The sequence below is a fragment of the Lepidochelys kempii genome, chromosome 10, assembly GCF_965140265.1.
Source record: "Lepidochelys kempii isolate rLepKem1 chromosome 10, rLepKem1.hap2, whole genome shotgun sequence".
NCBI classification, from domain to species: domain Eukaryota; kingdom Metazoa; phylum Chordata; order Testudines; family Cheloniidae; genus Lepidochelys; species Lepidochelys kempii.
In genome coordinates this window covers 55,583,044-55,609,768 of record NC_133265.1, presented here as the reverse complement: position 1 = coordinate 55,609,768, position 26,725 = coordinate 55,583,044, and the positions used below count along the sequence as shown (strand labels likewise).

The 26,725-nt window shown below is 41.1% G+C and overlaps 1 protein-coding gene across 7 annotated transcripts in view; it reads left to right on the top strand.

Moving 5' to 3' along the window:
* Positions 1-26,725, top strand: part of ENTREP2 (endosomal transmembrane epsin interactor 2) — a 376,956-nt gene that overhangs the window by 297,036 nt on the left and 53,195 nt on the right. For all 7 annotated transcript variants that reach the window (XM_073303686.1, XM_073303684.1, XM_073303682.1 and 4 more), the window contains one exon: positions 20,522-20,629. In XM_073303686.1, coding sequence (XP_073159787.1) covers positions 20,522-20,629 — 108 coding nt within the window. The remainder of the gene's footprint in view (positions 1-20,521; positions 20,630-26,725) is intronic.

Sequence of the window (26,725 nt, the reverse complement as noted above, 5' to 3'; positions counted from 1 at the left end):
ATGAATTGTATGAAAATCTTTAAATATATTCTCTAGTTTGGATAGGGTTTTTTTTTAAACTTAGATTGTCCAGAGAAATCATGCAGTGCAGGTATAATAATTTATTCTGTGGGTTGGTATGCTATAAAACAAGTGGATGTCTTCCATGGAGTAGGAACTGTTTGCATATATGTTATATCCTATAACATTAAACACTGAAATAAAATACTTTTCTCCATTCTAAAAGCTTGATTAAAGAAACACAATTTCTTCATCCCTGGCGTAACTAAAAAACAAACATTAAATCAAAATAATTTCCTAAATTGGTTCCAAAACTCCAGATGTTAAACAAATTATTTTATTTAGTCTTACAACATGTCTGTAATGTTAAACGCTTGGAAATTGTCCGAGTCTGAACTAATTCCATACACTAACATTTTGTAAATTACAAATGCACCTCTTGTCCCAAGAAAATCAATGTGCCCTTCCATGTTAATCTGGAAAAAAATTAATTGTTGCAATTTTGGGGTTTCAACTTTTTTAGGAAGTTGGAGTTTTTTAGCCCTGTCCCCTTGTCTTCCATAATCTTTTCCTCAGCCTTTAGTGCTGTTGTTCACTACCTCTTTTTTTTATCACTCTGTCCTTACTTGCCTTTCATGGCCCATTGTACCTTGCTCTCCTCCTACCTCTCTACTTGCTTGTTCATCATTTCGTTTGGTGGTTATTTCTCATGCTCTGTACTTCTTCATCTTGAACATCCACAGAGAATAGTTCTTGGTCCTCTCCCTCCCCCCCCCCACCCCATCTTATACCTCAGAGACATTATCCATTCACCTTCCTCTGGGTTTCCTTGTCCATCTTTTCTCACCTCTGTTTGTGTTTTTAGACTGCAAAGTTCTCTAAGGAAGGATGGACTTTACTTGTGTTTTTGTAGCTCACAGATAATAAGTCCTTTACAAATAATAATTAATCATTCAAAAATAGTACTCTTGCAAAATGCTGTAGTCTGATTTCACATTTTTATACTTACTTTCCAGTCATTTGTATTGTGTCACAATCAGTTTAATGAAAAACATTAAATTAAGTATATCTCTGATTTACACTAATAAATTACTCCAGAACAGATATCCTAATGTACTCCATCAAGAATCTGTGCAGCTAAACTAACAGCCTTTCTCTTCTTACTCTTCAACCACTCTGTTGTTATCACTTTTGCTTTGGCTATTGTTTTACTTACACGTCAAATACCCACTGAATTATAGTAATTAACTCAAAAGACAAGGTGATAATTTACCATGTCATTGACTTTGCTCCCATTTACATAGCTCTAAAATGCCATTGATGTCAGTTGCGTTATTCCAGATTTACAGTGACATAAACAGAGAAAAGTTGGCCCATTGTGTTAATGACACAATGGGCCAGATAGTCACCTGGTCTGTTGTGTTAAGCAAAAAATAAAACATATTATTCAAACATTTATCCTTCCCATGTGTGAGCGATTTTTGTATGCAACTGAATTTGTTACTAAACTCTGCTTATATCCCTCTCCCCTTTAATGGCATTTGAACAAAGGGTCAGTTGTCCTATTGCATTTTTGGGAGAAGGCAGCACTTCTAGCTCCACAGACTCCTATATTCCTCCTTCTGGAGTTAGGTGTGAGTCATAAACTGGGTCTCAGTTCAGCATTGATCTTTCGTATGTATAGACAGTATTCCAGGATTTATGGGAACCAATTTCTCTAATTCCTCTGACTCTTCCAGTTGGAGCAACTGAGTTTATAATCTAAGTTAAAAACACTGCTGCCCTTGAATTCATGAGTAAAAGAGGTACATAGAGAGTAATTTCATGGGTGAAAAAGCTTTACTGCTCCTTATCTCTTTTCAGGTTATTCTGATATAAGAAATGAAACACTGTAATTGAAGTCAATCAAGGGTAAAATAAATCATCTTTACAGCACTGCAAAAATGGGGTTTAGACCGTGATCAGTATTGATGTTTATCCCATTGTGTTCAGGTTATTGATTACAGCCATCGGTTTACATGTCTACAAACTTATTTTACTCCCTTTCATTTGTTGATTGTACTTCCAAAAGTTCATGGGAATTAAGAGCCTTCTAGAAAGCGATTAATCTTTTATTTCTCCACAGGAATCCAATCTGTTGTGAAAGCAAATTAGAAGCCTATTGTAGGGTTCAGTAAAGAGTTATCAATTTGGTAATAGTGTGTTTAGGCTAAGACCCTTGAGCTGGACCTTTTTTTCCCCCTTCAACTTTTTTTTAACTAACTTTAACAACATAAATAAAGCACTTTTCCCCCTAAAAATTATTAAAATGAAAAAGAGTATAGAATTGAGAAAGTAAAATTATTAAAATCAAAAGAGTATAGAATTGAGAAAGTAAAATCTGAGGCTCAACATTGGCCTCTGTTATTTCTGGAGTAAAATAATCCTGGGTAGATTGAGATATAATTTCTCAATTCTGTGCATTCAGTGTGGTTGGGCAGCTTTCCATACAATGTTTGACAGAAAGAATAAGTATTTTAGAATAAAAGTGATTCATTTGTAGTGGCATGTTTGTGTTTTGAATGTTAAATTCACTGATTTGCTATTCAGGCATATAGTTTAATTGATGGTACAATTTATGAGGAGGTTAAGGAGTAATTAGGTAGATACAGTAAAGTCTACATTTGTTTGAGTGTTGTAGAGATGTTACGAAAAATCTGTTTTTTGTGTTGTCCCTTTCCCGCATTTTCCTTACCTTTTTGGCACTGTACTCCCATGTGGCATACAAGGGATCGTGGAGCACTAAGAATTGTTTTGGTAATAAGACACACAATTAAGAAAGCCAATCTATACTTTTCCCAAATAAAAGTTACATTGAAATGTGTTCTTTTGTAGGGTTGGTTCCAAAGCCCTTTTGAGTCTTGCATCTTTCTCACACTCACATAGGTGCACAGAGAGGAAAGGCTCAAAGAATGTCTTTCTGTAGTAAGACCCCACACATTCACAGGCTCTGCACTTGTTGAACGGGATGTTTGAAGAGATGGTGACATGCTGTACCATGCTAAATGATGGTGCATCTTACACTTTATGCCTGGGAACTCAGGAGGGATTAAACCTGCTGGAGCACAATCACTCAGGATCCCTCCTCTGGTATAGGTTGTTTGTAAATTACATAATCTTTCCCATTTTGATCCTAAAATTGTATTGTTTTTCTGTCAGTGTTGAATGTTCATATTATACCCTTAACTCCAGATGTGATTAGCTAATAAGATGTCCCTACAGCTGTTTCTTGCAGGCACTCAGTATTTAGCAGAGATAAACTTTATTATAATTTTCTATTTACTCTAAGATGAAAGAAAGATTTTGGGTATGAGACAATATTTTACAGCAAATTACCATTCTATTAATAGTGTCTAGATATGATTAGAGGTACCAATTACATTTTGAGGAGTGAATCTTTGAAAAGGTGAATTTACTTAACTTTCTGTATTCTTTGATTACATAGGACCAGATTCTGCTATTATTTCTAATGCTGAACTGGGTCTTATGCCATTTATTTTGTTTGGATTCATTATTACATCATAATTTTTCTTTTGTCCCCACCATGTAATCATATATGTTAGCAGCTGCTGTAAATTACTTTGGCAAATTATTTTTTCTGCAGTTGAATTCTCTGAGTAATAAATTGATCACTCAGGTTTTTTTCCCAGTCCAGTTTAATAGTGAAATCAGAGGGTGTTGTTCATCAGCTTAATAAAAACAGGCACAATGGGATTTTTGTGACAAAATTATTTTTAATGTATTGTACTGCATATTTTTATCATATAACATAGTCTCCAGAATATAGCTATTAAATGACTGTTATAGGTATTTTCAGGAACACAATGCACTGCAAAAGAATGGTTAATTAAATGACACAGGCTTAATAGCTGCCCTCAGCCATGTGGTGGACAGCCATATAGTGTGGTATGGAAGGAAAGTGAGGATGTGGGGAGGGGGCTTCAGGGGATGAAGAAATGTGTTTGCAGGGGTCATTTTGGGAGGGAGCAGGACTGTGCAAGGTTCCTGTGCTGGAGCATGAACTCAGCTCCCCAAGACATTGGTGCTTCATGGGTTCTTCACACTGATGTCTTGCCATCTCTGTACACTGAGCCCAGAGCACCTGGGGGAGCCAGGAGATGTGCAGTAGGGTAAATGGAGATGTGAAGAAGGGTGTGCACAGTTTTTGGGGTCAGAATGGGGGAGATGTGAGGATTGAATTGTGGGAAAGGAGCACCTCCCAGACAAACCTTCTGTGGTTTGTCAAACTGGTGCACCTTTGTCAAAGCTTGTCAAAGAGGAGATTTTCTCCACTCTACAACTCCCCCAGACTCCTCCTAACTCAAGCCCCACTTGTCCCCATCACCTCACATGTGGGTTAGAATTGGAGATAAGATCTGCCTATAGGTAGGCATGAGGCAAGCAGGTTCATTTGGAATGAGGAACTAGGGGCATTATATTGAGGGGGGACATGGGGAGACTAGAGATGCTGCCATGGGGCACTGGGCTATAGTGTATGTAGCCTGTGATAGGGTGTACCAAGCCCTTTGAGGCCCCCCTGCTGTAGGCCTCAGGTTCCTACCACTTGCAGCTCACCCCATCCCAGAAAGGAGCAGTGGAAGAAAGTCCTCCAAGTGGCCTAGAGAGGCTGCGAGGGATGCAGCTAATCAGAGATGGGCTGTGCTGGCTGTTGGGATTCAACCAGGACAAGACCCTGAGTAAGAATGTGCTGGTGCCGTGGGCTAGTGGCCCAGGGAAACGTAGCAGCGACACAGTTTAGTTAACGGGATGCTGTGGACAGCTGTTATCTATAGGGTCCCGGGGCTGGAACCTAGAGTAGTGGGCAGGCCTGGGTCCCCACCATTAGCCACTGGCGAAGTGGCCCGGACTTTGATGCCCCCTGGAAAGGGAACTGAACTGTTTAGTGGCCTAGCTGGCTTTGTGCTTTTTGGGGAATCCTTCCTCATTGAAGCTTTAATTTTATAGAAACCAAAATTAAGAAATGAAAAGTTAATAGGCATCTCTTTGTTTCATATTAGTCATGAGTTTTTCAGAGTGAGTCTGTTCAGTGGTGCAAAGATGCCTTTATTTTACAAGAGCATTTTACTTCCTTCAGTTTCTTGATATACAGTGTGTAAGTTCTGACAGTGCAGTAGTGTTTAGTTCAGAATAATTGGGGTTTTGGGTTGGTATTTGACTGGTGATATATTTCTATGTGCATTGCATCTTTATTTCTTAACGATGCACAAAAAATTGAATAGTTCTACTACCGTAAATGCCACTATGGATTGTACTTTCAAGTTAGCTGCTAATAAAAAAAGCAGCACATTTGACATTTGAGTTGTTGTAGCTCTCAGGAGCCTTGAAAAGATGTAAAATATACTATTGATACCTGTTTCTCTAATTGTGCAATTTTGTGCCTGTGCTAATCATTTGAATCTAAGAAATATGATAATACAATAAAAATTTGTTCTGATATATGATTAATTGCAAAATTGTTTTAAGTATGTTAAATGGAACAGCTTTTGCTCTCCATGGACTGAAATACCACTAACTGTCTCATCCTAACGTATTTGCAGAGTTAGAGGCAAAAAACGTACAAAGGAAATAAAATGACTCTCATATTAGGTCAAATCAAGTACTTTGTGCTGGGGTTGTGTTTGGGCCATGGTTTGATAAAATCTTCCTCTGGCCATAGGTACTATCTGCAGACTTTGGGCTACAGTTTTGTCTTCAGCCCCAGCCCATTTCCCCTCCATAAGCAAGTGAGTAATTTGGCTACTGAATCTATGTAATCACGGATCTAGTTTCCCAGGCCACTCCCCAAATCCCTTGCACGCATACACATGATGGAGCATTGCTACCAAGTGCGTAAAAAGGGGAAGATTATCCTGTTTGGGTTCTCAATGGCTGTGCATGCTGTGCAACTGAACTATGTTGATTCTGATCTGAAGATGTTTTGAGGCTTTTCACATTTGGCTCAATGAAAGAGATTAATGAACTCTTCTCTTTTCTTTTTCTTTAAATATTGTAGTACTTTCCTTGGATTCTATTTCTCTCCTTTGTTATCTTCTCTACTTTTCTCCCGATTCTTTTTGCTCTGCAATACTCTACTCTGAATGTTAGTGGCAGAGAGATGACAACACTGTCTTCCACTACAATAACATTTAACATAGTTGTTGACACTCTACAGAAACAGTTCTGTCCATCTGCTGTATACTGAAGGGCAAGGAGGTCTCTTCCTACTTCACTATTTACCACAGACATTTGCATAGAAAAGGATAATTTGTTTGTTAGAAATTCAGTAACTTTGCTTTAGGAGACATAAAAATGCCATTAATCATTTAAGAAGTAATGCTATATATTCCAGATAACCTTTATATTCCCTCTTCCATCTTACTCCTTTGTTTTTTCTCCATGATCTTTCTTTCTCCTAAATTTCTTTTTGGGATTCTTGAGTGCGATTTCAGATGGTCTGAGGCCCATCTTCCTAGATTGTGCCCTCAAACTTTACACTTGCATTTTTGCTCCTTGTGATGGGGTGTTCACCCCCACACTAGCCTAGAAGGAGTTAATGAGGCTGAGAAAGAGCCAATTTACCAGATAGGCACTGTTGAATGAAATTAGATGGCCTAGGTAATCCCTGAATGGCAATGGCGCCCCGCTGAGAAGGAATAGACGGGGCTAATATAAAGCCAGGAAGCTGGCAGCAGAAAAGGCTGCAGTGGGAAGCCTGCTTTACTGTCTCGGTGTTAGAGAAGGAAATGAGGAAACTCAAGGGGGAGACTAGAAACCCTGGAGATACAGGCTCTAAAGGAAGGGTTTACCTAGAAGGGTGGTGGAGCAAAAACCTGAGAGAGGCAGAGTAGAAAAAGGCTCCAGGAAACAGCAGTAAGGTGGGATGCTGGAGACCTTGGCCACTGATTAGAGGGACCTTGAACTAGAACCTGGAGTAGAGGGTGGGCCTGGGTTCCCCTACCAGCTGTTGGGGAAGTGGCACATCGGCACAGTGGATTTGAAGACTGCCTGGGGAGTTTGGGAGCTTGATACCCTGGAAGGGGAAAAACACATAGTCACCAGGCTGGAGGTCCAAGCCACCAAGAGGGAGTAGACATGTCACAAAGATGGAGCTCCCTGAGGTGCAGAGAGAGAGAGGTTGTGGGGCACTTGAATGAGTGATAGAAGGGAGCATTGGACCTGGAAGGAGCTAATTCAAAGAGCTGCCAGGAGGAGTGCTCCGTAACACTGAGTGTACCTCTGACTCTCCTGCAAAACGAATTATGGCTAGAAATCTGAGTATTTGGTCCTCGAACTCCCTGTTTGCATTGTTAAACGAAACCTGCCTTTGAAAATGTGCCCTCAAAGTATGAACTTTATATAAACGGTATGTAATTTAGAAAAGATAGATTTCAACTAAGTATTTTGGTTTATGTATTTTTGTCAATTTTGATTGTTCGTTACCTTAAACGTGAGTGCGTGTGTCTACTAATTCCATAGAGAGACAGACTGACTAACTGACCCTAGGCCACATTTCCAGCCTCTAATTTTGTGCCCCCAGTTTTTCCAGCATAATTTATGAAACTTAAATGTCTAAGTACCCTATGGTGTCTGAAAATAGTTATTTAAATATCTCATGTATAAGTAATTGTGGGCATAAACCACTGCTGGTACAATTTTGAGCCCACCCTTGTAGGCACAAAAATGAAAGTCAGGGGCTCTTCCTGATTCTTTTGCTATAGTCAGTGATTATAATAAAAAAACCAAAACCTATATGTCACCATCAGGCAACAATAACAGTATCAGCTCCAGAGTGGCCACAGCAAGCATGATGTTGGTGAGGCCTCATCTGGACATTGGTGAGGCCTCATCTGGAGTACTGTGTCCAGTTTTGGGCCCCGCACTACAAGAAGGATGTGGATAAATTGGAGAGAGTCTAGCGAAGGGCAACAAAAATGATTAGGGGTCTGGAACACATGACTTATGAGGAGAGGCTGAGGGAACTGGGATTGTTTAGTCTGCAGAAGAGAAGAATGAGGGGGGATTTGATAGCTGCTTTCAACTACCTGAGAGGTGGTTCCAGAGAGGATGGTTCTAGACTATTCTCAGTGGTAGAAGAGGACAGGACAAGGAGTAATGGTCTCAAGTTGCAGTGGGGGAGGTTTAGGTTGGATATTAGAAAAACTTTTTCACTAGGAGGGTGGTGAAACACTGGAATGCGTTGCCTAGGAGGTGGTGGAATCTCCTTCCTTAGAAGTTTTTAAGGTCAGGCTTGACAAAGCCCTGGCTGGGATGATTTAATTGGGGATTGGTCCTGCTTTTGAGCAGGGGGTTGGACTAGATGACCTCCTGAGGTCCCTTCCAACTCTGATATTCTATGATTCTATGTTCAAGTTTAGTACACTTGCCATTCAAATAGTTTACAGATTGCACCTGAGTCAGAACATGATACTCCAGAGATTCTGCTAAGCAATTTATATCCTCAGCATTGCATAAGATTTTTTAAAATTGGTCCATATTATGTCTGTCAGTCCTTACTTGAGATAAAGGAACTGCCAGTCCTTCAGAGAATAGGGGTCAGTGTTTATTTAGGAGGTGTGACAATTCACAAGATCCACCTGTAGACATGTATAAGTCTGCTGAAGATGATTAGGGCACAGAAAAGGAGAAAACCTATCTTTAAAGGATGAGTTTTGGTGTATTTTATATAAACTTAGCAGAGTTTTTTGAAAATTTGTGAGATAGCATAAGTTTTATTTTTCCATGACTTCTTAGAGAAATGTAGTTAGAGGAATAAAGTGGTGGCAAATTACAGTTATTTTCAAAAATTATAGTTTACGCCATTTACATTAATCAACTAAAGTCTAAAAGCAGTTGCTTCAAAGAAGTAGTAAACATGTTTTGAATGATCAGCCAGCATGTAGAATGTCCAAAAGAGGCATTTAGGTCTCTTTACAGGGCCATGGTTTAGAATTCTGAAAGACTGGCAGTGCAAAACATTAAGCTGTTAGTTTACTGGAGAGAAATTGTTGTTGTGTGATTGGATTTGGAATAACTGATGGCAGCACTTGAGAGAACACAGCAACATAAAATGTGACTTCTGTCTGTTTAAATTGTCAGGGATCCCACAAAGGACTTGAGGATTTTCAAATCATAGCTTGCAGAGCCTCTTCTATGAATCATTTAACCTTTCCAAGTAGCAGCCTAATTTTAGCTTCTTTTGTAGGTATATGCTTGTATGTCATCCGTGCAGAATTCTGTGTGCAAGAACTGCTTCCAGCAGAGGCCGACTTCATAGCTTGGGGTCTCTGCCAGGCTGTGTTTCCATAACTCTGGAAAATGTGTGGAAAAATGAAAGACATAGTAGTACATTTTTAGATGTGTTTGTTCTGCTTGCATAGCCAGCAGTACTTGTTTATATACTGCAGATCAGCTTCAAAACCCTGATCTATGATTTTTATATTTGTAAGCTAAAGCCTCCTCCTGTAAGTGAGCTGTAGGGAGACTAGGGCTCCGTGTGTGACCATCCATGCAACAATGAACAAACAAAATCTATGTTTAGTGACAGTTAAGGTTGTGGATGAACCCATCCAATCCACCTAAAACCATAAAAGCAAGGAAATAAGAAGTCAAGAGAGAAAGCTTGTGAATTCTATCAATAAAATACTCCATACGGTTTTCACTTACTGATATCTATTGGAAATGGAAGTAATACATACTACAACTTAATCTGACTTGTACTATAACTTTAAAATTTACATTTGGGAGGGTGAGTAAATGAGATGGAGAAGAAAAAGAATGACACTTCCACTCCTGTTTTTCACCTACCTCATCATTAATAGTTCTATCGCATAATTACTACAATTTAGACCTGGTGAAAAAAAATCGCACACAAATTCTGCAAAATATTTCAAACAATTTTCACAGCAAATTTTATTTTTCGTGGAATAAATGCCAAATAAAATGAACATTTTGTTTAACTTCAAACTGAATTTTTTGTTTCATTTTGAATTTTTAAAAATTTTAATCAATATTTGTGAAACTTTTATTTCAACAAATCTGCATTTATTGACAAAAATTGTTTAAAAAACGTCTACCAACTCTAGACTGTAAACATATGAACATCTATAGCTGATTTTTTTCAGACACTGAAATCTTTCTATTCTTTTTTCTTGGGGTATATGATGCAGCTCCCCCAGAGCAGTCTATTCTATACACAAACAAGGATGATAATATTCACCAACAATAAGGGTCTTACTAGGTAGTGGGTTTCAGGGAAAGAGAGACACACACTTTTTGCTGTCTGTGTAAAAATAGCCACCAGATTAGTTGACAACCCCTAGTTTAGCCCCATGGAAAGTTTGTGCAAACTTTTTCTTAGGTTTTGAAGGTCACACAGTGATTTTTTTTCTTTTTCAGTGTTTTGTATTTTATTAGAAACACTTCATACACTCAACAGCTAACCCATATTCGTACCGTGGCAGCATTACTGAACAAGATTTTTGCCATCTGTTTGATACAGCAAATGACTAGTTTTTTATATTTCCCCTCGAGACCTATATCCTGAATTTGATCCCCATCATTGAATGATTCAGCTTGTTTGCTGGCTTTACAACACACTTCATAGAAAACCTACTAGTAGGGACAACAGAGAGCCACTGGGGACACAATGGCACAGACTTACAATAATGCACCATTTAGTTAGCCAAAAATCACACTGTCATCTCAGGGTCACAATCTCCACACATCAATTTGCCGCACCTTCTTATGTGCAATATCCCTTTCTTTTTTGTAAGATCAAGGCAATACTTAACAAGGCGGGTGTATCTCCCCCAACATGGTCTGGCAGAATCAGATCAATAAAAATGGTTATTCTCCTTAGAATTTGGTATTTGCTTCAGATGCTGTCACTTCTTATTGATGAGAGATTAGGATCTTGGAGAGGTTGCCTATATATGGAAACTGTGCTATATAATTCAGGTCATTTTAATAAACTTATCTTTTTTATATCTGAATTTCAAATGAAACAAGGACCTAAGGAATATTTGGCTATTTTGAAACTCTGGGGTAAATCTTGAAGAATATAAAACAATGGGTTAAACTCCAGCTTTTTCCCCCTCCCCCAACTCACCCCTTTTTCCACATAGAAAATATTTTCATCTAGCTCATCTAATATAACTTTCAAAATTAGGTGGATTATGGGAATTGGTTGCCCTGTGAATGTCTTTGCCTGAGGGTCTCTGTTCCTTTGAAGAATTATATTTAACTTTTGATCTTCTCCTATGCAGCCTCTCTGCATATCTCCAACTGTGACATTTTATAGGACCACAAATCAGTGAGACTGACATTTCTTACTCTTTTGAAGCAGTTCTGAACTCTCAAGGATATAGCAGCAGCTTTATTTCAACAATTTACAAACTCCTAATTGTGCCTGGGACTGTAATGGAGGAGAGAGCACAGGAAGGCTTCTGTGAGAAAGAAATCCCTTGGCATTAGCTGTTAATGGTATAAAGGAACTATAGGAAGCAGTCTAAATTTGGGAAACCAATTAAAGGATTATTCATAAAAATAAATATTCTGCTCCTTTCTCTGTAGATCTATTTAGCTCTCAGGCAAGAGGGTGAGTATGTAAGGAGGTGGTAGGATTTGGGAGGACTGCACAAGGTGTGCACATCACTTGTGTTCTGTGAGATTCAGTTCTATGGGCTCCATGTGTGACCACATCAAAGGGGGCCGGTGATGCACACAGAGGGGGCATGCCAAAGGCCTTGGGGGCTACTCCTGCCGGATAAACAAAAGCACAGCATAAGGTCTTATCAGCCAGTTTGAGAGTGGTAAACTTGTACCAGTATCAGGCTGTTTACAGCATTGCTTTAGCTGCCTCTTTCTGATCATAAGCCTTATTCCCAACCATTTGCAGAGATCCTCCACACACAGCCAAGATACCTGGACTCTAGGCACTCTAGGGACTGGGCATGCCCCAAAGCATATCTGGCCGCAGCCTCTGTTCTAGGAATCTTACCTCCTGAATGCAAGAAACACTAGGCAGTTTGGACTCCCTGCTCCTGGTATTGTCTATTGCCTTTTCAGAGGTCATTAATTCAAACTGCCTGATTGCAAACCCTTACTGACAATGAGAGATCTCACCACAGTTATGTGTTTAGTAATAATCAGTAAAGTTAAGATTTTATCATGGTTATTTTTAAGACAGGGCAATAAACAAAAATTCACAGAAGCCCACAATCTGTCCCTGACTTTTACTAAAAATAACTGAGACCAAATGGGGGCTATAATGTGGCTATAATAAGATTGCATAGCATGCAGTGGCCATAAGTTTATAGATTTAGGCATTCTCGGGTCAGAAAAGGATCATTGTGATTATCAGGTCTGACATCCAGTAAAGTACTGGCTGTAGGATTTCCTGGAATTAGTTTCTGTTTTATATAGAGCACATCTTTTAGAAAAATTTCCACTGGTGAAGAATCTACCGTAACCCTTAGTAAGCTGTTCCAATGGTTAATTATCTTCACTGTTAAAAATTTTCACCTTGTTTCTAGTCTAAATTTATCTAGCTTCAACTTCTAATAACTGAATCTTGTTTATACCTTTCTTTGCTAAGTGAGGAGCCCTCTACTATCAAATTTCTGTTCCCCCTGTAGGTACTTATAGATTGTGATCAAATCACTCCTTAACCTTCTTTTTGATAAACTAAATAGATTGAGCTCCTTGCGTTTGTGACTATAAGGAATTTTTTTCCAATCCTTTTAATCATTCTTTGGGCTCGTTTCTGAATCCTGTCCAAGTTATTGAATTGGGGACACCAGAACTAGATGCAGTATTCCAGTAGCAGTCACACAATGCCAAATACAAAGATAATATAACCTACTTACTCAATATTCCCGTTTATTCATTCAAGTATCACATTAGTCTTTTTGGCCACTTTGTAGCACACGGAGCTCATATGGATTAGCCACCATAACCCTCCACTCCTTTTCACAGACACCACTTCCCAGGATAGTCTGCCATCCTGTAGTACGGCCTATGTTGTTTGTTCATAGATGTATGACCACATTTTTAAATCTAATCCTGTGTCCCAGCTGGGAACAAAACTGCAGCAATAGCAATTCTCAAAAAGGCCTTCACCTAAGTTATGGGCCTTTTGCATCTGAAAAAGGAATTCTTGGCAAGACGGGCATGCTTGCTCTGTGCCATAATTTCTGCCCCAAACATCTAATTTAACCTTGAAAAGCAATCTGAGCCACATTAAACGAATGCAAAAAAGAGGCAAACCAGAGAGATCATGGGAGTGGAGAAACTGAGAGGGATGTGATTCGTTGTAGAAGCACTTGGCTACTTGGAATCAGCTACTCCTCCAGTGATCAGCATCTGGAGAGCCACCAAAAATTAATGAGGCTATTGTTCTAAAGGAGTTAGATATGAATAAAAATGAAGCACTGGTTTCTGTGAGGTCCAAGAATAATTCCCAAAGAAGACTTAGAAAACTGACAGATCCAGAGTAGACAGCAACTCTTGGGTTATGTGCTGTTCCTGGAGTTTGCAGAGTGGGAGGGAGGAAGAAAGGGAATAATTTTAACCTTTTTCTTCCCTCTCTACATGTGCTAAGGGGTGGGTCATGGTTGAAGCTGACTTATAGAATACTATAAATCAGATGCTTATGATTCATGTAAGATTTGTTCTACTGGTGCTTGACCTTTCTGTATTACCTGTACTTTTAGTGGCACCAGTGCCACTGTTGTTCCATATTTTATACGCATCTCTTTATTCTATAGCCGGAGCTTCTGCTATCTAGCTTTGAAAGTATAAACTATGACAAAATAATGCTTTGTACTGAAAATAGATTTATAGTATTTATAATGATCATTCTCTCTTTGGAGTGGAGAGAATACAATATTTTACGACTCTGCACTTTGTTATGGGCTTTAGCCATCCATATATTACCTTTTTCGATAGAAAGAATTCCTAAAATCCAGATATAACTGAGCTAATATCCATTAGATATTTCAATCCATGCTCTATAAGATGCCAGTAGCAGGCAGTTGAATCGTCTAGAACTCTAGATTATTACATAACTCAACAACTATAACAATAAAAAACTATTGGTTGAATAAAACATTGAAGTAATTGTATATTAAACATTCTAGCGGCCTGAATCCCTAGTGCTTCTGAACTTGCATGCTTTTATAATTTTTGTCATCTGGCACCTTTCTATTTAACACAATCTGTGTTTTTCTTTAGAAGTAGTAATTATACAGGTTCTGTTATGTTTTCTGTGTTTCATTTCTTTTCATACCTGGAATGAACTTTGCTTAACATGAGTTAACCTGAAGTTTGCCGAAAAGTTAACACGTCCATCAATAATCTTCATAAACACAGTGAAGTATTTGTGAGAACAAGATTTATTTGGGGGCTTTCTTTTCCCCTGTTAATAGGAATTTGGGATTTATAGTATGCCTTTCTCTTTATCTGTTAGCAGATAAATAAAACGCAGTGTGTGAGCTGCTGTCTGCTTTCATAATTACTCCTGAGAGCATTCTGTGCAAAAAAAATTAAAAATTCCGCACACAGTATTTTAAAATTCTGCAAATTTTATTCGTCAGATAAATGTGGAGGCTGCAGCATGGCTTTGGGAAGCACAGACCACTGGCTGCACAGAGGTGGGAGATCACTGTGCAGCTTCCCCCCAACCCCCTGGGACATGGACTCAGCAGTGAGGCTGTACCCAACCCTGACACAGTGCAAACAGGTGGCCACAGGTTCGAAAAAAGGCCTGGTCAGTCCTTTTACTACCAGGTTTAAATCCCATGTGGGAGTGGAAAGCCAAGTTTGTGGCAAGAGTTTTACTATATCCTTAAGGAACCTTCTGGTAGTTGGATGTCACAGATGGTGGACTGTCTACTGGATGGTGGAAGGCTGTTATAGCCTCTAGGTGGACTCTAAAAGATGTTATAAACAGTCGTGATCTTTTTAGGGCCAGTGTACAGTCTAAGTTGTGTGTAAGAGTCACAGACATCCCAAAAATCTCCCCGACATACACTAAATCCGAAATCTGGACCATTTTTGCAGTTAGGTACATCATGCTGAGGATTTTCTGCTGTGTAATAATACCTCTTTGCTTACTTACCTCTCAGTGAAAACGGCCTTCCTGATAGTGATTACTTTGGCCAGGAGAATAGGAGAAATAGTGTCTCTGAGGGCACATCCCCCCTATATGGTATTCTTTCAGGACAAGGTTATGCTAAGACCATATCCAAAATTTGTTCCTAAAGTAACCTTCCCATTTCATATGAACCAGTTGATTCATCTTCCAACTTTCTGTCCTAAGCCTCACCGAGACAACAGAGAGGTTATATCACATACCCTAGATACCAGAAGGGCCATAACCTTCTACCTGGACAGAACAAAGTCCATAAGGAAGTCCCCCACTTTTCCTCTCCATTGGGGAAATATCCAAGGGCTCAGCAATATCGGCGCAAAGGCTTTTCAAGTGGGTCTCAAATTGTATCAGACAATGTCACCAAATTAGCAATATGACCCCCTCTGAATACTATTTGTACACACTCCACAGGGTCGATCTCCTCATCCATCGCCTTCTTCAAGAATGTCCCAATCTCAGAGATTTATAGAGCAGTGCATAGGGACACTCCTCAAAGAAGAAAAAGTTACTCACCTTGTGCAGTAATGATGGTTCTTCAAGTTGTGTGTCCGTATGGGTGCTCCCTTCTACTTTGGAGTTCTTATCAATGACTCTGCAGTACAGAAGAAACTGAGGGGGGTTAGACCATGCATGCTCATGGTAGGGCACGAGGAGAGACAGCGCATGTGCTGGCCTAATGGACACCGCTACCAAAATTCTCCGATCAGCAGCACAGGGACACAAGCACACCTACTGTGGAGCACCCATATGGACACTCATCTCAAAGAACCATCGTTACTGCACCAGGTGAGTAACTTCTTTATCTGTTTAGACTTGAAATTAGATGAAGGTTTCTGACCATCAGAGGAGTGAACTTTTGGAATAGCCTTCCAAGAGAAGTAGTGGGGGCAAAAGACCTGTCTGGCTTTAAGATTAAACTCGATAAATTTATGGAGGAGATGGTATGATGGGATAACATGATTTTGGTAATTAATTGATCTTTAAATATTCATGGTAAATAGGCCCAATGGCCTGTGATGGGATGTTAGATGGGGTGGGATCTGAGTTACTACAGAGAATTCTTTCCTGGGTATCTGGCTGGTGAATCTTGCCCATATGCTCAGGGTTTGGCTGATCGCCATATTTGGGGTCGGGAAGGAATTTTCCTCCAGGGCAGATTGGAAGAGGCCCTGGAGGTTTTTCGCCTTCCTCTGTAGCATGGGGCACGGGTCACTTGCTGGTGGAGTCTCTGCTCCGTGAAGTCTTTAAGCCACGATTTGAGGACTTCAATAGCTCAGACATAGGTGAGTGGTTTTTCGCAGGAGTGGGTGGGTGAGATTCTGTGGCCTGCATTGTGCAGGAGGTCAGACTAGATGATCATAATGGTCCCTTCTGACCTTAGTATCTATGACTCTATGAATCTGGTGACCTTTTCAGAGAAGAGGACAGTTTCTTGCAGTCATAGACCCCAGTTGAGCAAAGTACTTAAGCAGGTGCTGAGCTCAGTGGGTGAAATCCTTACCCCACTTCAGTCCCTTTATGCTGTGTTAAGGGCTGGAATGGCCTGATAGGGGCACAGCACTATGGAGATTCTGAGCAGTATTGTGGCCCCTAGAGCAGCCCAAGGAATCTGCTGTAAGTCATACAGGGCTGTCTAAGTTTTGCCGGAGGCTTTTCCAGCCTCTGAAACACCCCAAGATCAGGATGGTGCAAAGATGTCTTAAAATTAAAGCCACCTTACCCTGCCCCTACCCCCTGTCCTGGGCTGCAAGTTCTGTGCTACACCTCAGTTAGAGAGAGAGCACAGATTTCACCCAGTAAGTTTTTAACACATACTTAGTTATGCATGTGTTTTAAGTGATTTACTGAATCAGGGCCTTGAGGAGTCAGCAAGAGAATTGTCCTGTACGGGATTTATTGTGGCTGCTTCTTCTGCTGCTTTGATATTCCTGCTTCACCAAATCCTTTAATACAAAGCTCAGGTTTGATTTGGGGGTTTATGGGTGAGCTGTTCAAATCTTGTTTGGTGATTTCTTTCTTTACAGGTGCCTGTATTCTATAGTAGGAACTTTGTGAGGATCCAGGTCATACTGTGTGCTCTGCAAATCTTATTTGTGTTTTTCTATATTTGACTTGACCTGTCATTCATATCTTTACATTGATCTTTTAGACTTGGAGCTACTTCAGATTGAGAAGTCATTATTTAACATTCTTCATAGATGCTCCTTGTGCCTCCTTTTTTTCTGAAATGTTGCTTTTGGGAGTGGGACAGACAGGGATTGAAATTTTCCCTCCCTATGCATGTTATATTTTTTGCTCTCTGTTGCAAATTTGTATAGTGTTAAAGGATCAGAATAAGCAAGCAGTTTTGAAACAGCAGACTTTTCCATTTTTACCTGCAGTTGGACAAAGAACAATGTTGTTGTTGTTAGACCTGGTTGGAACTCTTTCAAAGAGATTTCATTTTATCAAAGCTGAAATGTTTCACAAAGATATATCAATTTCAACTAAGTTTTGGGAGGGGTAGGGAGTAGTTAGGATCTTAGCCACTGGTGTGAAATGTGGGAGAGACACAGGTTCAAGTCCCTTCTCTGCCTGATTTAGAGTGATCTGGGATGAAGAACTCTGCTCTCAATAAGGCAGACTAGGGACTTGACTATGGATCTCCCACATCCCAGGCCAGTGTCTTAGTGACCAAGCTACTCACCCACAGATCTGTTCTTTCTGAATCAAAAAGCTCAATTAGAGTTTCAGTTGGAAAATTGATATTTTCACATCGTTCCATTTTAGCAAAAACATTCTAAAGGTTTTGGTTTTCTTTCAGTGTGGAATGAAATCAAATTTTGAAATCTCAAAAGTTTCAATGAAACAGAATTGTCCTAGAACACCTCTAATTAATATTAGCTTTACTCATTACTGACTTTGTGACTTGAGCATAGGAGATATTAATCTGCACATGTGAATTAATAAGACTTTTGGGTTCCACCTGGACTACGGAACATAATAACCATGGAGGCTATCTTGATTCTATCACATCAGTTTTTATTATTACATGTAGAGACTTACAAGCCCATATTTCCAAAGTCTGGAGCTACTTTTGGCTCCAGTATGGGCAGTTTTGCACTTGCAATCTTTTATATGTGCAAATGATGGCATTTACTAAGTACTTTGATTTATGGTGTCACTTGGTTGCGAGGAGGTCTACAAGACATCAGTTGCACCTGCAAATTACTGCAGGTACATTATGAAAGTCTGTTGCACACAGATGGTCAAATTTTGCTTTCATTTTCACCTGTGTAAATCTGAAGTCATTCCATTGGTTGATGGTGGGTCTCTTCTTTGTTGGAGAGCAGATTGCTGTGTGGGTAATGAAAGAGATAGAAATTATTAAACTGAAAGTCAGCAATAGTAAGTTTTTAGAGATGATGATGTCAAATGTAGTATTCCATGAATATCTGTGTATTCTTTGGAGTCTGCTGCGTGTTCTTCCTCACATTCTGAGTTTTTAGTGAGGGATGTGTGGATTTCTGAATCCATGAACTGTACAGTTTATATTTCTGTCTGGGGATACAAACAGCATATTATAATTATTGTAATGTATACTACTTTGGTGAACCTGCTCTAGAATGTTGTTGTTTAGGGGATTTTCACTTGAATATGTTCCTCTAATGGCACCAAGTTTCTTATTCCTGGTCATTGGCACTCCTCTCCCTTTCAATCATGTGTCTGTCTCTCTCCTGCTCATCACCTGGGCTCACCTCTGGAGCCCAGAACTTTCACAATCTTTCCTTCTCCTCTTTTTGTGCCACTTGCTTACCAGCTGAATATCTGCAGTGCCTCCCCAGTTTACCCCATGAAAGTATCCTGACACTCTTGGTGTTTGTCAGTGCATCCTTTTGCTTGAACTAGTCCTCCTTCACTTCCATATTGTGGGGAGGGGGAGGGAGACTGGCTCTCTTCCTGCCTTTCTGCTGTGGACCCAACTGATCCATTATTCCCATGTGCCAGCCAGCTGCCTGAGAAGCCAGCAAACAGCTGAGCAGAGCAGCAAGAACAGATCCGGCTCAGTGTATCCTGTTAAGTGACTGGAACTTACTGACCTATTTGCTGGATTTCCTGTGCCTCCCAGGGGTTGGCAGATTTCCATTTTCAAATGCTGGTCACTTGGGGAGTATGTAATTAAGATGGCAATGATAAATTTGCATCTGTTGGTACTTTTGTTTCAGACTTGCTTCAGCCAACAAGATAACAGTACATTGGTTTACAGCATGTAAGTTATTTAGCTATTGGAAGGGACAGAAATGGCATAGTTTTTAAGATTAAGACTTAGATTCTCCAGAATGTTCTTTATCCATTGAGTTCTATTGTCCCCTGTTTAACAGGGTTTTTTTCCAAATATCTGCCATGAACCACTTTCACCTCCTGGCCATTCAGTTCTTTACAAGCATCACTGTGCTTGCAGCAATATAACCCAATAGGTATATCAGCTGTGCCGCAGCTGCACAATTTCTAAATATGGAGAAAGTATATTAGCTTATTAAGTTTGTGTTGATATTGTAAATCACAGTTATCTTCCTCCAGTGTTAGACACACTACATGCAAATCAGGTGGCTCTAAGAACTGGATACATTTTAAAAATTACAAATGTATTGGGGAAAATGCTGCTATTTTAATTTCAAGTATTTTTAAATCTGGGCAATATATTATTTAGTTCTGTTTTTTTCTTTTAAGTTCCTGTTGTTATTGTTCTTGAAAAGATATCATTGTGCAGTTACTAACTCGACACAACGTAACAGACCTAGATGGATTCCTTTTGTCCTTTGCCATCTTTCTGGGTTTCCATCATGCTATTCCAGAGGTGCAGACTATCTGGAATAAGAGTGTACCACTCTTTATTTCTCACCATTTTTTCTATTGACATTTTTAAAAGCAAATAAAATTCTAACTTGTATGTTTAAAATACTGAAAGCAATTAAATTGGCCATTGTATTTCTAAAAATTAGAAGTCAGACTCATATTCTCTTTCTGGCAACAGTGTGTTGGATTTTGTACCCAAGAAAAGCTGTAGTAGTTTGTGTAACATCAGTGGAGTGTGGATCCAAAAACATTTTAAAAAACATTTTTAGTGCTCAGCTACTTCTCTGGATAATAGTTTTCTTTTTTGTTTTTAGTGTGTGTGTTTGGGATAAGAGAAAGTTTATATGCTGAGCGAATTGTACAAAGCTAATTAAGATTATATCAAATAGATAACAATTGACAGCATTTATTTTCAAATCTGCTAAAAATATTTGCAATCCTGTCATGTGTATCACCAAGATAAGAAGTGACATTGTGCTGTTTGTCTTTTCACAGGATCTATTGTTCAGCGTGTGTGCTCTCAATATCATCTCCACAATTGTCTGTGCTTTGGCAACTGCAATGTGCTGCATGCAGATGGTTTCTTCTGATGTTTTGCAAATGGTGAGTGCATTTTAATGATAGTTATATTCTCTCTGTGAATTTATCTGTATGTTATATGCAGATATATTTACATGTATGTATAAATCTCCCCACTGTATTTTCCACTGAATGCATCCGATGAAGTGAGCTGTAGCTCACGAAAGCTTATGCTCAAATAAATTTGTTAGTCTCTAAGGTGCCACGAGTACTCCTTTTCTTTTTGCGAATACAGACTAACACGGCCGTTACTCTGAAACCTGTCATGTATGTATTTGTAATTTATACAAATGTAAAGTCAATGATGGTTGATGGTGGTATAAAAGTTTTGTCTTGAAGAGAGATTTTGAAACTAAGAGGTGACCATTAGCTTTGCAAGTAACAAGGTTCAATTTTCAGCTATCACACTGTCTGTATAAGTAAATTCTGGCAAATCTAGGCAGCTGTCCATTAGTGTCTCAGCTGTAGTAGAGGGCATACACACAAAGCAGCAACAGCTATATGTGCAGTTGTCAAGGTTCCTCCTCCACTCTGAACTCTAGGGTACAGATGTGGGGACCTGCATGAAAACCTCCTAAACTTACTTTTACCAGCTTAGGTTAAAACTTCCCCAAGGTACAAATTAATTTTATCCTTTGTCCTTGGAATATCCACTGCCACCACCAAACTCTAACTGGGTTTACTGGGAAACATAGTTTGGACACATCTTTCCCCCCAGAATCCTCCCAACCCTTGCACCCCACTTCCTGGGAAAGGTTTGGTAAAAATCCTCATCAATTTGCATAGATGACCACAGACCCAAACCCTTGGATCTGAGAACAATGAAAAAGCATTCAGTTTTCTTACAAGAAGACTTTTAATAGAAATAGAAGTAAATAGGAGTAAAGGAATCACCCCTGTAAAATCAGGATGGTAGATACCTTACAGGGTAATTAGATTCAAAACATAGAGAATCCCTCTAAGCAAAACCTTAAGTTACAAAAAAGACACACAGACAGAAATAATCATTCTATTCAGCACAGTTCTTTTCTCAGCCATTTAAAGAAATCATAATCTAACGCATACCGAGCTAGATTACTTACTAAAAGTTCTAAGACTCCATTCCTGTTCTATCCCTGGCAAAAGCAGCGTACGGACAGACACAGACCCTTTGTTTCTCTCCCTCCTCCCAGCTTTTGAAAGTATCTTGTCTCCTCATTGGTCATTTTGGTCAGGTGCCAGTGAGGTTACCTTTAGCTTCTTAACCCTTTACAGGTGAGAGGATTTTTCCTCTGGCCAGGAGGGATTTTAAAGGGGTTTATCCTTCCCTTTATATTTATGACATGTCCCCAAATCTCAGCTAGGGTGAAACACTGGCTGGGATATCTTCCTGGAGCTCTAGGAAAAACAGAGTTAATAAGACACATGCATCTCTAAATATACTACCAAGTACATAAAGACTAACAATATTTTCCACATCTCAAGGATCATTTTAACCAGTTGATTCTGGGAAACTTTCACGGGAGAGTGCATCAGCCACTTTGTTAGAAGCTCCTGAGATGTGTTGGAAGTCGAAATCAAAATCTTGGAGAGCTAAACTCCACCGAAGAAGTTTTTTGTTATTTTCTTTGACGGTGTGAAGCCACTTCAGTGCAGCATGGTCAGTTTGCAAGTGGAAATGCCATCCCCAAACATATGGGCGTAGCTTTTCCAGAGCATAGACAATGGTGTAACATTCTTTTTCGCTGACTGACGAGTTGCTTTCCCTCTCAGACAGTTTTTTGCTGAGAAACACTACAGGGTGGAATTCTTGATCAGGTCCTTTCTGCATTAAAACTGCTCCCACACCACGCTCGGACGCATCTGTGGTTACTAGGAACGGTTTGTCAAAGTCTGGGGCCCTTAGTACAGGGTCAGACATGAGTGTCGCTTTAAGCTTGTTAAAGGCCTTCTGACACTTTTCGGTCCACTGAACGGCATTTGGCTGTTTCTTTTTGGTTAGGTCTGTCAGTGGGGCAGCGATTTGGCTGTATTGTGGTACAAATCGTCTGTAATAACCAGCCAAGGCCAAGAAGGATTGAACCTGTTTCTTTGACTTTCCACTTTTGGATAACATCCACTTTGGCCTGTAGGGGGCTGATAGTTCCTTGACCCACCTGGTGTCCAAGGTAAGTCACTCTGTTTAGGCTATTTGACACTTCTTAGCCTTAACAGTTAGTCCTGTCTCCCTTATGCACTCAAGGACTTTTTATAGATGTTCCAGGTGGTCTGCCCAGGAATCCGAAAATATGGCCACATCATCAAGGTAGGTGACTGCATATTCTCCTAATCCCGCTAGGAGACCATCTACAAGTCTTTGGAAGGTGGCGGGTGCATTTCGCAGCCCGAAAGGGAGTACATTAAATTCATACCGCCCGAGATGTGTGGTGAAGGCTGACCTTTCCTTGGCAGATTCATCTAGCGGTACCTGCCAGTACCCCTTGGTTAAGTCCAAGGTAGAGATGAACTGGGCCCATCCCAGTTTCTCTACTAGTTCATCTGTGCGTGGCATTGGATAGTTGTCTGGGCGAGTTACAGCATCTAGCTTACGGTAGTCCACGCAAAAACGTATTTCCCCTTCTAGTTTGGGAACTAGAACCACTGGAGATGCCCATGCACTTCCAGAGGGGCGGATTACACCCATCTGTAACATATCCTGGATCTCCCGTTCTATAGCAGTTTTAGCTTGAGGAGACACCCGGTAAGGTTGGACTTTAATTGGGCGAGCATTACCTGTGTCAATGGAGTGGTATGCCCGTTCAGTCAGTCCTGGGGTGGCTGAGAACGTTGGTGCGTACCTAGTGCACAGCTCCTGGATCTGCTGTCACTGCATACGCCCAAGGGTCATAGAGAGGTTTACCTCTTCCACACCACCAGCACTTTTCCCTTCACAGTAGACACCTTCAGGCCACTCAGCGTCGTCTCCTCCCTGGGCTGTAAACTGACAAACCTTTAATTCTCTGGAATAAAAGGGCTTTAGAGAATTAATATGGTACACCTTAGGCTTTTGGTTGGAGGTGGGGAATGCTATGAGATAATTAACAGCTCCCAGGTGCTCCTGGACCGTGAATGGCCCTTCCCACGATGCTTCCATTTTATGGGCCTGGAGCACCTTTAAGACCATGACCTGGTCTCCTACTTTGAAGGAACGCTCTCTGGCATGTTTATCATACCAAGCCTTTTGCTCTTTTTGAGCATCCTGTAAGTTTTCTTTAGCAAGGGCTAAAGAGGTTCAGGGGACGTTTTATAGGTTGGTTACAAAGTCCAGAATGTTAGTTCCTGGAGAAGGTGTAAATCCCTCCCATTGCTGCTTCACCAACTGTAATGGCCCCTTAACCTCACGGCCATATACAAGTTCAAATGGGGAAAACCCTAAACTGGGGTGTGGTACAGCTCTGTAGGCAAAGAGCAACTGCTGCAACACTAGGTCCCAATCATTGGCGTGCTCATTTACGAATTTACGTATCATGGCCCCCAAAGTTCCATTAAACTTCTCCACCATGCCATTTGTTTGATGGTGGTAAGGAGTGGCAACCAAGTGATTTACCCCATGAGCTTCCCAAAGGTTTTCCATAGTTCCTGCCAGGAAATTAGTCCCTGCATCTGTGAGGATGTTGGAGGGCCAACCTACCCTGGCAAAAATGTCTGCTAGTGCCTGGCACACACTTTTAGCCCTGGTGTTGCTTAGGGCTACTGCTTCCAGCCATCGGGTGGCAAACTCCATGAAAGTCAGAAAGTACTGCTTTCCTCTGGGTGTCTTTTTCGGAAAAGGACCCAGAATATCCACAGTTACTCGCTGAAATGGAACTTCAATGATGGGGAGTGGCTGGAGAGGGGCTTTGACCTGGTCTTGGGGTTTTCCCACTCTTTGGCATACTTCACAAGACCGGACATAGGTAGAAACATCCTTGCCCATTCCCTCCCAGTGGAATGACCCCCCCCAAACGGTCTTTTGTCCTGTTCACCTCAGCATGGCCACTAGGGTGATCATGGACTAAGCTCAAGAGCTTGGCCCGGTATTTAGTTAGAACTACCAACTGTCTCTGAGGATGCCAGTCTTCCTGGTGTCCACCAGAAAGAGTTTCCTTGTATAAAAGTCCTTTTTCTACAACAAACCTGGATCGATTAGAAGAGCTGAGAGGCGGTGGGTTGCTCCGTGCCGCCGTCCAAGCTCTCTGGAGGCTTTCATCTGCTTCCTGTTCGGACTGGAACTGTTCCCTTGATGCTGAAGACATCAGTTCCTCATTGGATTGTGGACCTATGCTTGGTCCCTCTGGAAGCGATGGAGGGGATGGGGTTGTTTCCGTTGACTGGAAACTGGGGTTGCTCTCCGCTGGTGCACTATGTTGGGATTCAGGCTCCGGCTAAGCCTCTTGTATAGGGATATCGGCTGCTGCCGGTTCAGGTTCGGTGGGGCCCTCTGGTGTTGAGGTTGCAAGTACTGGATTCAGTGCTGGCAATGGGTCTGGTGTTGGTTGTTCTGCTGGTTCCGGTTCTGGGACTGGTTCCGTCTGGGTCTCTGGGACTGGATCCGCTACTGCTGTTGCAGACATTGGCCTGGTGTCCGGGTCCATCACCTCTGACTGGGTCCTGATAGAAGTTTTCGGAACAGAGCTCGGCCTCACGGCTTGTTTAGCCTGGCTACGGGTGACCATTCTCACCCTCTTGGCCCGCTTCACATGATTGGCCAAGTCTTCCCCCAACAGCATGGGGATGGGATAATCATCATAGACTGCAAAAGTCCACGTTCCTGACCAGCCTTGGTACTGGACAGGCAACTTGGCTGTAGGCAAATTGAAAGAGTTGGACTTGAAGGGTTGAATCGTCACTTGGATCTCTGGGTTGATTAAATTGGGGTCCACTAAGGAAGCATGGATAGCTGACACTTGTGCTCCGGTGTCCCTCCATGCGGTGACCTTCTTCCCGCCCACACTCACAGTTTCCCTCCGCTCCAAGGGTATCTGGGAGGTATCTGGGCCTGCGGACCTCTGGTGTGATTCCGGTGCAATGAACTGTAATCTGTTGGGGTTCTTGGGGCAGTTTGCCTTTACATGCCCCAGCTCATTACATTTAAAACATCGTCCAGCTGACGGGTCACTGGGGCGAGGTGGGTTGCTGGAGAATGGGGTGGTGGGACGATAAGGGGTCTGGAGGGTTCTTTGGGAGGTAGGTGGGGCTTTGGACAGCCCCCGGTAATAGGGTGTGGTCTGGGGTTGTCCCTTCTGGTCTCCGCTCCAACTGCGACCAGTTTTCTTCTTCTCTGCCACCTCCACCCATCTGGTTCCAATCTCTCCTGCCTCGATTACAGTTTTGGGCTTCCCATCTAGGATGTATCTTTCTATTTCCTCAGGAACCCCCTCTAAGAATTGTTCCATTTGTACTAGGAAGGGAAAATTTACTGGAGATTCAATACTTGCTCCTGATATCCAGGCATCCCAATGTTTCACAATGTGGTAGGCATGTCGGGTAAATGACATGTCTGGTTTCCACCTTAGGGCTCGGAACCTCCGACGAGACTGCTCGGGTGTTATCCCCATTCTGACTCTCGCCTTGGATTTAAACAGTTCATACTTGTTTGTGTGTTCTTTAGGCATTTCAGCTGCCACCTCAGCTAAGGGTCCACTGAGCTGCGGCCTCAGCTCTACCATGTATTGGTCAGTAGAGATGTTGTACCCAAGGCAGGCCCTTTTGAAGTTTTCTAAGAAGGCCTCAGTATCATCACCTGCCTTGTAGGTGGGGAACTTCCTGGGATAGGGAGTGGTACCTGGAGAAGGATTGCTAGGGTTTGTTGGTATATTCTGCTGAGCATTTACCTTCTCCATCTCCAGTGCATGCTTCCTCTCTTTTTCCCTCTCCTCCTCCACATGCTCCCTCTCTTTTTCCTTCTCCTCCTTCTTCAGCCGCAGGAGTTCTATCTGTCTTTCATGTTTCCTTTGTTTTTCCTCAGCCTGAAATCTGGCTAATTCCAGTTTTTGTTGAGCCGTGGATTTTGTCATCCTAACCTCTCTGTTTTTAACTAACTTTACACCCGAAAACAAACAAAACTTGGCTGTAAAATTTTGCTGTGCTCGAATAGAATACCTATTCTCTGATAGTGATTGT